General features: G+C 39.8%; 1 protein-coding gene across 1 annotated transcript; it reads left to right on the top strand.

The window, feature by feature from the left end:
- The first annotated feature begins 1,966 nt into the window (after nt 1-1,966).
- Nucleotides 1,967-3,295, top strand: LOC140889116 (uncharacterized). The gene has a single exon (XM_073296825.1). It carries the CDS (start codon nt 1,967-1,969, stop codon nt 3,293-3,295), a length of 1,329 nt encoding a protein of 442 aa, XP_073152926.1.
- The last annotated feature ends 12,880 nt before the right edge of the window (nt 3,296-16,175 follow it).

Genomic DNA, 16,175 nt, shown 5'->3' with positions numbered 1-16,175 from the left:
CTAATGGGCCGTGTTGGAGCCCATTAGTCACAAAAGAAAAGCGTTCAGAATTTATTTCTGAACACTCATTTGGAACGCTCACTTTTCTGTTCTCAAAAATCTCTCTTGAACACTGCGATCTTTAGGCTAGGGTTCTTCCACTTCTCAAGGCTCGATCATTCCGTCGTCCAGGTTAATCCCAATCAGACGATTCATGCAAGTTTTTACTATTTTTAAACTCATTCAAGAATGTAGATATTTTCAAGATAAAACCCTAGGTGTTGATTGATGATCTATGAATGTTTCTTGAAAATTTTATGAGTATGTTGCTTGATTGTGATACGTGAAGCATTCCTGAGGTGTTCGGTTCATGTTTATTGAGATTTGAAAGATTTGAATGCAATATATCAGATTTTTGGGTAAAAGTAGTTATGAAGGTTTTTGACTCAAAATCTTTGAATGTTTGATGTATTGGTACAAGTTATTTTTAAATTTTGATGTTGTTGAATGGTATTTTTGATGGAAAATCATCCCTAAGCAATGTGGTTTTGAAAAAGTGCAGAAAAGATCAGTTTTTGAAAAAAGGAGTCGCGACGGCGCGCTCGCGCTGCCCGCGCCTGAGTCGCGCATGTCTGCACACAGGAGGCACGCCCGCGCTTCCAAGAAGCACTCCCATTCCGAGCGCCCGCACTTTTGCGAGCGAGCGGCGCGGCCGCGCCGGTGGCAGCGCCTTAGGCTCGATTTTCCCACCCCATTTTATGAGTTTTTGAGTCCTAAAAATCATGATTTTGATATTTTAAGGTATTTTAATTATTTTTAAGAATGTTCATGAAGAATGTTAAAGTTTTCAATGTCCGAAACGGACGGAATGCCTCACGTGGATCGGTCAAGTTATGTATTGCATGATTATGTGATTTTCTCATGAAAGCTAATTTCTCATGAAATGTTTTGAAGGAATTTAAGCATGTAGCATCACGAGAAATTTTATGAGCATGTTACGAGGTTTATGAAAATGATATGATATGATTTGATAAGATGAATGATATGATACATGAAAAATATTTTGATGAATTATGCGTCTTGTGGTGATTATATGGGGTATGCACTTCGGGATGAGCTCTGGAGCGGCTATCCAAACATGGCTCACGGGATGGTTATATGGGATATGCACTTCGAGATGAGCGCCGAAGCGGCTATCCAATGAATGAAAGTTTACGGGCGTAATGTCATATGCTTGTTGATCAACAGAAAACCATGAATGGCTCGTTATGACGGTTACCACACTACTCATACTTCATCACCTCAAATATTTTTATGTTATGGCTACATCAAAGTTATGTTTATTGCATGAAAGTTTAAGTTAATGTTTTTCTTTTAAAGTAGGAAATCCTTTTTTTTCTGCCTGTTCTTGCTAAGTCTTTCGACTCACTATACTTGAATGGTGCAGGTAACGATGATGTGGATGCTTATATTGATGATTATGTGACCGGGCATGAAGAAGAGGCCAGGGTCGGTCCAACGGGCAATGCATGAGTGTGAACGCTTTAGCTTGGGAGATGTTTTAAAAACATTTTTTTTATTTGATGAGAGGCAAACAAGTTTAATTTTCTTTAGTTGTTGGCCATGTTTGGCAAAGATTTTTAGATACTATTTTATTATGTGAAATTTTTATATGCTCCTTTTAATAAAGAAGATGATGCTTCCGCAAAATTTTTATTTTTACCAAATTTAAGTATGTATGTTTGAGTAACGTTTCGATTGTGAAATTGGGACGTTACAGCTTGGTATCAGAGCAGTTCGCTCTGGGTTTGTCGCACACATGCATTCTCGTCACGACCCTATGCTTCGTCTTCATGTCTGTAAGTTTTATGTTATGGATTGTTTAAGATGCATGATAATGTTTTTGATTTATAGGGTATGCCTATTGAGTAGGATGTTATGTTTAAATAACGTAATTAAGCATGTGGACTGTATGGACATCAGGATCATGGCTAGCCGTAGGAATCCGAACATTGAGGACAATCAGAACAACCAGTTTTTGGATGGGTTGGCGACGCTGTTGCAAGAGCATAGTAGAGCCCAAGGGGAACGGATTCAACAGTTAATCCAAGCACAAGAGGGAGGACGGAACAACAATCAGCCGCTATTAACTAATCCAATCTTTAAGCAGTTTAAGGATCTAGGGCCACAAGAGTTCAAAGGAGGGGCTGATCCCCTTGTAGCAGAGGAATGGGTGCAGTCAGTGGAGACTATTTTTGACTACATGCAGCTCACTGATGCAGACCGTGTGAGGTGTGCCATCTTTATGTTCCGTGATGATGCACGGGTTTGGTGGCAGGGAGCCCGTTCTGCTGTGGATATGACTACGTTGACTTGGAATGGATTCAAAGATGTGTTCTATGGGAAATATTTCACTATCAGCACCAGGACTAGACTTGCTAGAGAATTTCTGGAGCTCTGCCAAGGGAGCATGTCCATTGCCGAGTATGTGAAAAAGATTGAGAGAGGGAGGTACTTTGTGCCCATGATTTCGGGCAATGCTGCAGAGGAGTTGAAGCATTTCACAGAGGGACTGAATGCCACTATTCGACGAGATGTCAGATTGAGTGGGGCACAAACGTACCGAGCAGCAGTGGATGAGGCTATGTTGTCAGAAAAAGATATGAATGATATTTTCAAAGAATCGCAAGCGAAGAGGATTAGTTACCAAGGAAGAGAACAGAAAGGGTCTAGTCAGAAGAGGCCGTATCAATCTCCAGCTCAAAGGAGACCGCAACAGCAGCAGCGCCAAAACCCCAATCAGGCGCGACCTCAGGGACAGAATCAACCGAACGCCAATGCTCCAAGGCCGGCGAATGCACCTATCTATCAGAAGTGTGGGAAATCACACTCCGGTCAATGCATGCTTGGGACCAATACTTGTTTTCTCTGCAAGAGGCCAGGGCATTTTGCCAAAAACTGCCCGCAGTCAAAGGAGCCTGTCAAGGGAAGAGTGTTTGCTATGATTCACGATCAGGTTGACCCAAATTCTGCAATTGTCTCAGGTATGATTCATATTGCTGATTTACCTGCATTCATGTTGATAGATACAGGAGCTACGCACTCTTTTATGTCTGTTAGTTTTATGATGAAATTGAGGGTCTTGCCAGATGAATCTATTTCGGAATTTTGTGTGTCGTTACCCTCAGGAGAAGAACTGAAAAGTAGTAGTGTGGTAAAAAATTGCAAGGTTCAGATGCAGAGTCTAGTTTTGTGTGCAGATTTTATTGTTTTGAAAATGGTGGATTTCGATGCAATTTTGGGATGGACTGGTTGACTCGGCATAAGGCTATTATTGACTGCAAACGAAAAACTGTCTCTATGAAAGATCAGAACTGGAAATCGTTGGTGTTCCGCACTACGTCTAAGAAGAGCGCACCAGGTATGATTTCTGCAGGAACAGCCTGGCAATTATTGAGTAATGGGTGTACAGGATTTCTTGCGAGTCTAATTGGTGATCTGGAGGTACAGCGACCGAAACTTGAGGAAGTGGAGGTAGTGAAAGATTTTCCGGAAGTCTTTCCCGATGATGTTGCAGGATTGCCTCCAGTCAGGAAAGTCGAATTTGGGATAGAATTGTTGCCTGAAACTAAGCCAGCTTCTAAGGCACCGTACAGATTGGCACCGACCAAGATGAAAGAATTAAAGGATCAGTTGCAAGACTTGCTAGATAAGGGGTTCATCAGACCGAGTGTATCGCCTTGGGGTGCACCGGTGTTGTTCGTCAAGAAAAAAGAGTAACAGTGAAGAACAGATATCCCTTGCCCAGAATAGACGACTTGTTCGACCAATTGCAAGGGGCAGAGGTGTTCTCAAAAATCGATCTACAATCAGGTTACCATCAGCTGAAGGTAAAAGATGCAGATGTGCAGAAGACAGCATTCAGGACTCGTTATGGCCACTACGAGTTCTTGGTAATGCCGTTTGGGTTGACCAATGCACCAGCTGTGTTCATGGATTTGATGAACAGGGTGTTTCAACCTTTCTTGGATCAGTTTGTCATAGTCTTCATAGATGACATATTGATCTATTCTCGCAGTAGGGAGGAACATCATCAGCACTTGAATACAGTGTTGCAGATTTTGAAAGAAAAGCAGTTGTGTGCTAAATTCAGTAAGTGTGAATTTTGGCTGGAGCAGATTTCATTTTTGGGTCATATAGTTTTAGCTAAAGGGATTGAGGTCGATCTGTCTAAGGTGGAAGCGGTTCGGAATTGAGTTGCTCCGAAGAATGCTACAAAAATACGAAGTTTCTTGGGTTTAGCAGGCTACTACAGGAGATTTATTCAAGACTTCTCTAAGATAGCTCTACCACTGACTTCCTTAACTCGAAAAGGTGTGAAGTTTGTGTGGTCAGATCAATGTGAGAAGAGCTTTTCCGAATTGAAAGAAAGACTGATGTCAGCGCCAGTGCCAGCAATTCCCGAAGGCACGGGTCGTTTTGTGGTTTATACCGATGCTTCTAAGAGTGGATTAGGAGCTATTTTGATGCACGATAATAAATTAATAGCATATGCATCTCGACAGCTGAAGGTTCATGAGAGGAACTACCCGACTCATGATCTTGAATTGGCGACAGTGGTTTTTGCTTCGAAGCTTTGGAGACACTACTTGTACGGCAAAAGATGTTAGATTTTCACTGATCACAAAAGTCTAAAATATTTCTTCACTCAGAAGGAGTTGAATATGAGGCAGAGGCAATGGCTGGAATTGGTGAAGGACTACGACTGTGACATTAGCTATCATCCGGGTAAGGCTAATGTTGTAGCAGATGCATTGAGTCGCAAGTCTGCGACATTGAACCAATTGACAGTCCAGCAGGAATTGATTGCTGAAATTGAACGGATGAGGTTGGAGGTATTCGAACCAATGGAGGTATGCACTCTAGCAGCCTTAACAGTAGTACCTAGTTTGCTTGAGAGAATTCGTGCAGGCCAAGATTCTGATGAACAGTTGACATTGTGGAGGAACAAAGATGAAGCTAAGGGTGGTACATTATACACTGTCAAAGATGGAATTTTTCATCACCGAGATAGAATGTGGGTGCCAGCAGTAGACTCACTGAGAGTTGAAGTGATGACTGAAGTCCATACTGTTCCATATTCCATTCATCCAGGAAGTACGAAAATGTATAAGGATCTGCAATCCTTATATTGGTGGCCAGGAATGAAGAGGGATGTTGTTAAATTTGTGAATGAATGTTTGACTTTCCAGCAGGTGAAGATCGAGCATCAGAGACCGGCAGGACTCCTGAAACCATTGCCAATACCCACATGGAAGTGGGAAGATGTCACCATGGATTTCGTGGTAGGATTGCCAGTTTCAACGCGAAGGATGAACTCGATTTGGGTGATAGTTGACAGGTTAACTAAGTCAGCTCACTTTATTCCAGTCAGGAATAACTTCTCGATGAATCAGTATGCAGAGCTGTAAATTCGAGAAATTGTCAGATTGCATGGAGTACCAGCGGGGATAGTATCTGACAGAGACCCTAAATTCACTTCAAACTTTTGGGGAATTTTACATAGAGGATTGGGAACGAAGCTAGCTTTCAGTACAGCTTTCCACCCTCAGACAGATGGTCAGTCAGAACGAGTGATCCAAATACTCGAAGACATGTTGAGAGCTTATATGATCGACTTTGGAGGTAATTGGGAATCTAAATTGCCTTTAGTGGAGTTTACTTACAACACTAGTTATCAAGCAACTATTGGCATGGCTCCTTATGAGGAATTGTATGGAAGAAGGTGTAGAACTCCCCTACACTGGGATGAAGTTGGAGAGAGAGCTATTTTGGGACCGGAAATAGTGACCCAAACAGTAGATGTGATAGCCAAGATCAGAGACAGAATGTTGACAGCTCAAAGTTGACAGAAAAGTTACGCCGACCAGCGACGTAGAGATTTGGAGTTTGAAGTAGGTGACCATGTATTTTTAAAGGTGTCACCATGGAAAGGTGTTATGAGATTCGGAAAAAAGGGTAAATTGAGTACAAGATATATAGGACCTTTTGAGATCCTAGAAAAGGTTGGGGCTCGAGCTTACCGAGTGGCACTACCACCCAACTTGGAGGGTGTTCACAATGTCTTCCATATCTCCATGCTAAGGAAGTATGTGGCAAATCCTTCTCATGTTATCCGTCATGAGCTAGTGGATTGGACGCCAGACTTGTCCTACGAGGAGATGCATGTTCAAATCTTAGACAGACAAGTTCGTAGGTTGAGAAACAGAGAGATTCCAATGGTGAAAGTCTTATGGCGCAACCAGTTGGTTGAGGAAGCTACCTGGGAAACCGAGCAGGATATGCGAGCACGCTATCCTGAACTGTTTGGTAAGCCAAATTTTGAGGACGAAATTCTTTTAAGGAGGGTAGAGTTGTAAGGTCCAAAAAGTCCACTAGCTTAATCACGGTTAATTGATTAAATTATATGATTTAATGCATGTTATTTAGAATGTTTAATTGTTATGTTTAATTATGTGATTAATTTAAATGCCTAAAATTGTAAGCATATGTATGATTTTAAAGTTTTCATGTTGGAATTAATCTTGGGTCGCAAGAACGAGTCTAGCCTTGAAACGAGTTAAGAAAAATATTTTAAATTAAGTTTAAAGGGATGCAGTGTATTTTTATTTAAGTGGGAGAGTAAAAAATTTTAAAGGATTTTAAGAGTAACTAATGGGCCGTGTTGGAGCCCATTAGTCACAAAAAAAAAAAGCGTTCAGAATTTATTTCTGAACACTCATTTTGAACGCTCACTTTTTTGTTCTCAAAAATCTCTCTCGAACACGGCAATCTTCAGGCTAGGGTTCTTCCACTTCTCAAGGCTCGATCGTTCCGTCGTCAAGGTTAATCTCAATCAGACGATTCAGGCAAGTTTTTACTGTTTTTAAACCCATTCAAGAATATAGATATTTTCAAGATAAAACCCTAGGTGTTGATTGTTGATCTATGAATGATTTTTGAAAATTTTATGAGTATGTTGCTTGATTGTGATACGTGAAGAATTCCTGAGGTGTTCGGTTCATGTTTATTGAGTTTTGAAAGATTTGAATGCAATATATCAGATTTTTGGGTAAAAGTAGTTATGAAGGTTTTTGACTCAAAATCTTTGAATGTTTGATGTATTGGTACAAGTTATTTTGAAATTCTGATGTTGTTGAATGGTATTTTTGATGGAAAATCGTCCCTAAGCAATGTGGTTTTGAAAAAGTGCAGAAAATATCAGTTTTCGGAAAAAGGAGTCGCGACGGCGCGCCCGCGCCTGAGTCGCGCATGTTTGCGCACAGGAGGCGCGCCCGCGCCGAGCGCCCGCACTTTTGTGAGCGGGCGGCACGCCCGCGCTGGTTGTGCGCGCGCCCGCGCTGTTGAGGCAGCGCAGCCGCGCCTCAGGCTCGATTTTCCCACCCCATTTTATGTCTTTTTGAGTCCTAAAAATCATGATTTTGATATTTTAAGGTATTTTAATTATTTTTAAGAATGTTAATGAAGAATGTTAAAGTTTTCAAGGTCCAAAACGGACGGAATGCCTCACGTGGATCGGTCAAGTTATGTATTGCATGATTATGTGATTTTCTCATGAAAGCTAATTTCTCATGAAATGTTTTGAAGGAATTTAAGCATGTAGCATCACGAGAAATTTTATGAGCATGTTACGAGGTTTATGAAAATGATATGATATGATTTGATAAGATGAATGATATGTTACATGAAAAATATTTTGATGAATTATGCATCTTGTGGTGATTATATGGGGTATGCACTTTGGGATGAGCTCTGGAGCGGCTATCCAAACATGGCTCACGGGATGGTTATATGGGGTATGCAATTCGAGATGAGCGCCGAAGCGGCTATCCAAAGAATGAAAGTTTACGGGCGTAATGCCATATACTGGTTGATCAACAGGAAACCATGAATGGCTCGTTATGATGGTTACCACACTACTCATACTTCATCACCTCAAATATTTTTATGTTATGGCTACATCAAAGTTATGTTTATTACATGAAAGTTTAAGTTAATGTTTTTCTTTTAAAGTAGAAAATCCTTTTTTTTCTGCATGTTCTTGCTGAGTTTTTCGACTCACTATACTTGAATGGTGCAGGTAACGATGATGTGGATGCTTATATTGATGATTATGTGACCGGGCATGAAGAATAGGTCGGGGTCGGTCCAACGGGCAATGCATGAGTGTGAACGCTTTAGCTTGGGAGATGTTTTAAAAACATTTTTTTTATTTGATGAGAGGCAAACAAGTTTAATTTTCTTTAGTTGTTGGCCATGTTTGGAAAAGATATTTAGATACTATTTTATTATGTGAAATTTTATATGCTCCTTTTAATAAAGAAGATGATGCTTCCGCAAAATTTTTATTTTTACCAAATTTAAGTATGTATGTTTGAGTAACGTTTCGATTGTGAAATTGGGACGTTACAACGTATATGTCTAGACTTACCATTATACATATTTATTTATGTCCTTCCTATCGCAGATTGATTATCACAATGTATGTATATAGCCAGTACATGTTTCACCCATCTTGGAACATCTTTTAAGAATAGACGCAACCATTCAGCCTCTTCAGCACACTTATCAAGAGCTATGAACTCAGATTCCATCGTGGATCTGGCTATCAAAGTTTGTTTAGAAGATTTTCATACAATTGATGCACCTCAAATTCGAGTCTTCATATCATATATCTAGTTTGCATAATTGTATCCTTCAATAACAGCAGGATATCTGGTATAGTTAAGCTCATGGTCACAAGTGTACCTTAAGTACTTTAGCAATCTGATAATTGCTTTCCAGTGTTTAGCTCCTGGATTACTCATGAATCTGCTCAATTTGCTTACTGCATAGGCTATTTTTGGTCGTGTAAAACTCATTAAGTACATCAGAATTCCAATGACTCGAGAGTATTCGAATTGAGAGATTCTCACCTCGATTCTTCGATAGATGTTGATTTATATCTATCGGGGTTCGAGCCAATGCAGATCCATCCGTATTGAATTTCTCAAGTATTTTGTCCACATAATGTGACTGACATATAACCATCCTTTCTGATGTTATATGGATTTTAATTCTAAGGATAACATCGGCTAAGCCCAAATTTTTCATGTCAAATTTTGAGTTCAAAAATTTATTGTTGGATTTAATCATCTTATCATTGCTTCCAATGATAAGAATGTCATCCACGTAAAGACATAAAATGACATATCCATGTTCAGTGTTCTTAATGTATACACATTGGTCACACTCACTGACTTTAAATCCACTTTCTAACATGGCTTTATCTAATTTTTTGTGTCATTATTTTGGTGCTTGCTTAAAGCCATTCATAGACCACCAATTTACAAACTTTTTTTCTTTCCCAGGTGCGAAAAATCTCTCAGGTTGTTTCATGTAAATTTCTTCTTCTAAATCTTCATTTAGAAAGACAGTCTTTACATCCATTTGATTTACTTCAAGATTCCGCATGACGAAAATCGTAAGTATCACTCGGATTGAAATTATTCTTGTTACTGGAGAATATGTGTCAAAGTAATCAAGCCCTTCATGTTGACGGTAATCTTTGATTACCAATATGAATTTATACTTATCTATTGTTCCATATAATTTCATTTTCCATTTAAAATTTCATTTATAACCTAGTGGTTTGCTTCCCGGAGGAAGTTCCACTAGTTCCCATGTATGATTTTGCAAAATGGATTCTATTTCGAAATTTATAGTCTCTTTCCATCGAGGTCCTTCAGATGAATTCACAGCGTCCTTAAAGTTTTGAAGTTCACTTTCCATCATGAAAGTGATATAATTCAGACCAAAAGATTTCCCAATCCTAGATCTCTTGCCACGTCTAGGTTCAACATCATGGTTAACCTCTTGTTCCATTATATCGTGTGATATTTTGGATGAACTTGGTTCTTCCTTAGATTTGCAAGGGAACACTTGTTCAAAGAGAGGCATTTCTCGATTCCATTATCGTGTTCGTATGAATATCAGGTATTTGAGATTCAGATACCAAAAAACTATAAGTGTTATTGTTGTGTTCATATCCAACGAAAATGCAATCAAAAGTTATTGGTCCAATATTTACCTTTTTTCAGAGTAGGTACGGCTACTTTGGCAAGACACCCCCACACTCGCAAATTGTAACGCCCCGAATTTATCTTAATTGAGTTTATTTGAGATAATCGGAGATTATAGAATTCGAGGATCGATTTGATTATGATCAGGGTCTATTTTGCAATTTTTAGAATTTTCAAGGACTAAAACACAAATATGGACTTTGTTAGATATTTATACATTGATTTGACTCCTCCACCTCATTATCTTCTTCCTCAACACCTTCTCCCTCCATTGTTGAAGAAAACGCCTCTTCAAGCTTTTCAGATTTGGGTTTCTGCTCGATCTGTCCAGTAGAAATTAAATTTGAAGGCATATTCGCGATCACGGCTACAAGAGCTACATTTTATCGTAAGTATTTCTTCGATCAGATATATTTTATTTTTCGGAGGTAGTTGGAATTTGATTTTTTTTTGTTATGATGTTCTTGAACTAGTTCTTATCGTTTATTCTCAGTCGGATCGAAAAAAGAACGTCGCTCGGATTTGTTACGATTTTTCTTATATTTTTTGAAAATGAGGCTTTGGATTAGTATGGGATTTGAGTTGTTTTATTGATATTGAAGTTTTTGTGAGTTGAATGAGATATCGTACTGCTGTCTGCGTTTTCAGTTGATTGATTTATAGCCGTTATGCCGCCAGTTTGAGTTTTGGGATTATCGATTGTTTGTATTGTTGAAACGTATTCGAATTGAGTCGTTGATTCGTTTACATCTCCGTACAGATTGGTTTGAAGGCCGATAACTTGGATTTTAGGAGTTTGAATCTCGAGAGATTGAAGATGGTATAGTATTGTACTTCTTGACTTTTTTATTTGAATTCGAATATCTTTTGAACCGAATCATCTTTTGATTGTTCAGGATTGGAACTTGCGATCAAAGAGAGGTATAAGATGACATTGGATGGAATAGGATGATTAACTCGAATCCGGGTTGATTCGAGTGTCCTGAAGAAAACCACATACTTGCATGTCTATTTGAATTAATTAGATTATATGATTTAATGTTTTAGTTTTCATATGCATTCGTATTGAGCCAAATGTTTTGTTTTATTTGAATTAGACAATCTGGGGATTATAGTCGAGTGGCACTGGTAGGCGATTTACTACAGTGGCCGATCAACTCTTTATTGAATGCCTCAGAGTCTGGAGAATTGATGTATACATCATCCACCTCGAAAGGGGAAGTCGGTGTGATTGTTGTGATATTTTATCCTTGGGATCCCAACAAAATAATCGTGGAACCGATTTATCCTTTGATTATCCGGATTGATAATCTAGACTTTTGAAGTCATACATTCATTTACTCTCATTTGAATACCTGAAAGTTGATGTATTTCATTTTGAGATGCTTATTTGTTATAGCATGTTTGTCTCTTTTACTGGGAATATTATTCTCACCGGATTTATCCGGCTGTTGTCTTGTCTTTGTATGTGTTCTTGGCAACAAGTGGGGCAGGACCGAGTCAGATATTGCATGGATAGTTGGGATGTGAAGATAGAGTGAGGACTTGGTGTTTTAGAAGTCGTTTATTCAATCGAACTTAGATTGTATTCGAACTCGTGATGTATTGTATTGAATAAGCTAGACTGAAGCATGTTCTACTAGTTTTGAGATTGTATAACTCTATAACTACCTTGTATTGGTTTATGCATGTTTATTGGAGTGAGTCGTGCATGTTGAATTGTGATTATATTGGAAATGAGCACTAGAGCAATTCTGGTTTTGTAGAGACTTGTTCTCGCTCGATCGGTTGAGTTTTACCGATCGAGCGAGGATGCCTATACTGCTCTTTTTTTTAGGCAGAGTTTTGTACGCTCGATCGGTGAAGTTTTACCGATCGAGCGAGAGGTCCTGGACAACTTGGGCAGGGTTTTGCTCGCTCAATCGGTAAGACTTTACCGATCGAGCGAGGCCTGTGGCTGAGTAAATAATTTTTTTTTTATGGTTCTTCTTTATTTCGTTGGACCCTTATTTCCCAATGTATTTTTGTATTTATTCGAGATTAGAGGTTTAGAATCGAGGTCCTCACATTAAGTGGTATCAAAGCGGTAAGTTTCTTGGACTAAATTAGCGGGGTAGATTGAGTCTGCTTGAACTGATTTCTCGCATGTGTTTGAGTTATTTAATTGATTTATTAAATACCATGCGAGCATGCTTTATTAATTGAGAATTATTTGAATTACATGATTATGTTATTTAAATTTATAAAGCATGATTTACTTGAGATATCAATTGTTTGAATTCCTGGATCGAATTCAAATCTTCTCGAATTGGTTGAATTATTAGAGGAAGAGGTTTTGGGCACCAATGGAATTGATGGAATTGGATTATCTGTGTCCTATCCCCTGATTATCAAATTATGGCACCTTGAAGAGTGTTGAATAGGAACCCACCGCCAGTTGTTCCTATGAATGAGAATTAGCCTGCATTAACTCCTCCGAACGAACATGGCAGTACAGTGACATATCAGATGGATGCCACAGTTATGCCTATGGAGACCTTACTGAAAAGGTTCCAATCTTTCCGACCCCCGATTCTGAAGGGTACGGAGAATCCAGTTGACTGCGAGAGTTGGTTGGACGACATATATCAGCTTTTTGATTCTCTCGACTATTCTGATGATCGCAGAACCAGGTTGGTTATTCATCAACTACAGGGTGTTGCCAAGAACTGGTGGATCTTGACAAAGAGAGCCATTGAAAATCAAAGTACAACTATTAACTGGAATCTTTTTAAATCTGAGTTTTATAAGCGGTTTTTCCCAGTTTCGTACCGAAAGGATAAGGGTGCCGAGTTTGCTAATCTGAAACAAGGAAACTTGAATATCGAGGATTACGTTTCCAAGTTTGACAGCTTAATGAGGTTCGCACCTCACATTGCCGACAACGAAGAAGCTAAAGCCGATCAGTTCATCAATGGCTTGAATCCTGATATCTTTACTCTTGTGAATACTAGGAGGCCCAATAACTTTGCGGATGCAATAGATCAGGCCAAGGGTGCTGAGGCAGGACTGATGAGACAGAGAGGGAATCATTTTGCACCTCAGCAATATCAGAGACAGTTTCAAGCACAACCGTCTCACTATCAGAACCAACCACCAAGATCTGAGGGTGGTAGCAGTGGAGGAAACAGGAAGGACTACTTTCGTCCGAAGGGAAAATAGTTTAAGAATTCTGGGAGCAGTTCTTCGAGTCCAGGTGGCTCGAAGCAGTATAGTTCAGGACAGAGTTCAGGATTCTCGAGAGCGGCTTGTAACAAGTGTGGAGGTCGCCACTCCAGTGATCAGTGTAGAGGTGTGTCTGGGCATTGTTATATCTGTCAACACTCTAGGCACTACGCAAGATTCTGTCCTAAACGTGTTCCTGAGAGATCACAGGGTGGAAGTTCGTTGTGACCGTCAGCTCAGCCTGAGAGGCAAGCATCTGTTGTACATTATTTTCAGCCACAACAGCAGTGTCTACAGCTTTAGTTTCTGTTACTTCACCTTTGGTTAGAGGAATTGTTTATGCGAGGTTAGTCAGAAACTGTGAGTTGCTTTTTTATGGGAATGTGATTGAATTTGATTTTATTGTACTTGGATTATCCGATTTCAATTGCATTGTTGTATAGATGTTTTGACCAAGTACAGGGTTACAGTCGATTGTTTTCATAAGGTAGTCAGATTCATACCAGAGATGGCCGAGGAGTGAAAATTCTTTGGTAAGGTTTCTTGATCCAAAATTCCTTTAATATATGTTTTGTCTATGACTCAACTGTTAGAGAGAGGAGCAGAGGGATTTCCGATTTATGCTATGGATGTTTTGAAGTCTAGCCCTGGGTTGACTGATATACCAGTGGTTAGAGAGTTTCCTGACGTATTTCGAGATGAGATTCCTGGATTACCGCCTATTCGTGAGGTAGAATTTAGTATAGAACTGTTGTCAGGAACTCAGCCGATTTTCAAGGCTCCATATCGAATGGCTCCGATTGAATTGAAAGAATTGAAGGAGTAGTTGGAGGACTTGATTGCCAAGGGATACATCCAAAAAAGTGTATCGCCTTGGGGTGCTCCGGTACTTTTTATTCGAAAGAAAGATGGTTCTATGAGACTCTGCATCGACTACCGCCAACTGAATCAAGCGATGGTAAAGAATAGGTATCCTTTATCCCGAATAGATGACCTCTTTGATCAACTGCAGGGTTCTTGTGTTTTTTCGAAGGTTGATTTGAGGTCCGGATATTATCAGCTGAGGGTTCGTGATGAAGACGTTCCTAAGACTGCGTTTAGAACGAGGTATGGCCACTTTGAGTTCATTGTCATGTCGTTCGGTTTGACTAATGCTCCAGTAGTCTTTATGGGTTTGATGAACCGTATCTTTCAGCATTATTTGTATGAGTTTGTTATTATTTTCATTGATGATATCCTTATCTATTCGAACAGCCGTACTGACCATGCAGAGCACTTGAGGATCGTCTTACAAGTTTTGAGGACTGAGAAATTGTATGCCAAGTTATCAAAGTGCGAGTTTTGGTTGGACCGAGTCGCCTTTCTCGGTCACATTATCTCTGGAGATGGAATTTTTGTTGATCCCAGCAAGATCAAAGAGGTTATGAACTGGCGTAGGCCGACTTCTGTGCCTGAGATCCAAAGTTTCATGGGTTTAGCGGGTTACTATCATAGATTCATCCAGGGTTTCTCTTTTATTGCGAAGACTATTACCCAGCTGACTTAGAAGAATGCACCTTTTGTTTGGACTGAGGAATGTGAGGCCAGTTTTATTGAGCTGAAGAAGATATTGACCAGTGCTCCGATTCTTTCTATTCCTTCAGGTACTGGAGGTTTTACCGTTTATTGCGATGCTTCTCTTCTAGGTCTTGGATGTGTTCTTATGCAGAGGAAACATGTGATAGCATATGCATCGAGGAAGCTGAAGCCTCACGAGACTCGTTATCCGATTCATGATCTTGAGCTCGATGTGATTGTGTTTGCATTGAAGATCTTGCGTCACTATCTTTATGGTAAGTCCTTCGAGATTTTTTATGACCATAAGAGCCTGAATTATTTTTTTTCATAGTCCAAACTGAATATGAGACAGAGAAGATGTCTAGATTTTTTGAAGGACTTCGACTGCAAAATCAAGTATTATCCGGGGAAGTCGAATGCTGTTGCTGATGCTTTGAGCCGAAGACTTTGTTCTTTATATTTTTCTAATATCGGTGTTTCTCAGTTGATCGAGGATTGTTGCACTTTTGGTTTGGAATTTGAATTAGATAGGAGGTCTATCAGAGTCTGTTCTATCCAAGCCGAGCCAGAGTTATTTGTGTCAATCAGAGAAGCACGGAAATCCAATGCAAGTATCCAAAATTCGATAGAGAAAGTCAGATCGGGACATCAATCTGAGTTTCAGGTCAGGGATGATATCTTGTTTGTGAATAATCGCACTGTTGTGCCTGATATTTCTGAGTTAAGAAAGTGTATTCTTCAAGAGGCACATTTCAGTCAATTCAGTGTTCATCCTGGTGGCCGGAAGATGTATAACGATATGAGGAGTCAGTTCTGGTGGAAGAAGATGAAGAGCGATGTTACGAAGTTTGTATCCCGATGTTTGAATTGTCAGCAGGTGAAAGCATAGAGGAAGCGACCGGGTGGTCTGTTGCACAGTTTATCTATTCCAGAGTGGAAGTGGGATCACATCTCAATTGATTTCGTCACGAAGCTATCGCGATTAGTCTGTGGATGTGATGTTATCTGAGTAGTGATTGACCGACTGACAAAATATGCCTATTTTATTCCGTACAGAATGACTTATCGTCGCGATCAGATGGCTGAGTTGTATGTTAGAAACATTGTTAGATTGCACGGTGTGCCGAGGTCGATTGTTTTTGACCGAGATCCTTGGTTTACTTCTCACTTCTGGCACAGCTTATAGGAGGCTCTTGGTACTCGTTTCCACTTGAGTACGGCGTATCATCCTCAGATCGACAGTCAGAGCGGACGATTCAGACTCTGGATGATATGCTCCAAGTGGTGGTGCTTGATTTTGGCACTAGTATGCAG

Source organism: Henckelia pumila, chromosome 3 (genome assembly GCF_033568475.1).
Source record: "Henckelia pumila isolate YLH828 chromosome 3, ASM3356847v2, whole genome shotgun sequence".
NCBI lineage: Eukaryota > Viridiplantae > Streptophyta > Magnoliopsida > Lamiales > Gesneriaceae > Henckelia > Henckelia pumila.
Note: the sequence above shows the minus strand (reverse complement) of the source record. Positions and strands in the feature narration are given on the sequence as shown.

Coding starts and splice junctions, on each gene's coding strand:
- LOC140889116 (XM_073296825.1), top strand. CDS start 1,967: ATGGCTAGCCGTAGGAATCCGAACATTGAGGACAATCAGAACAACCAG.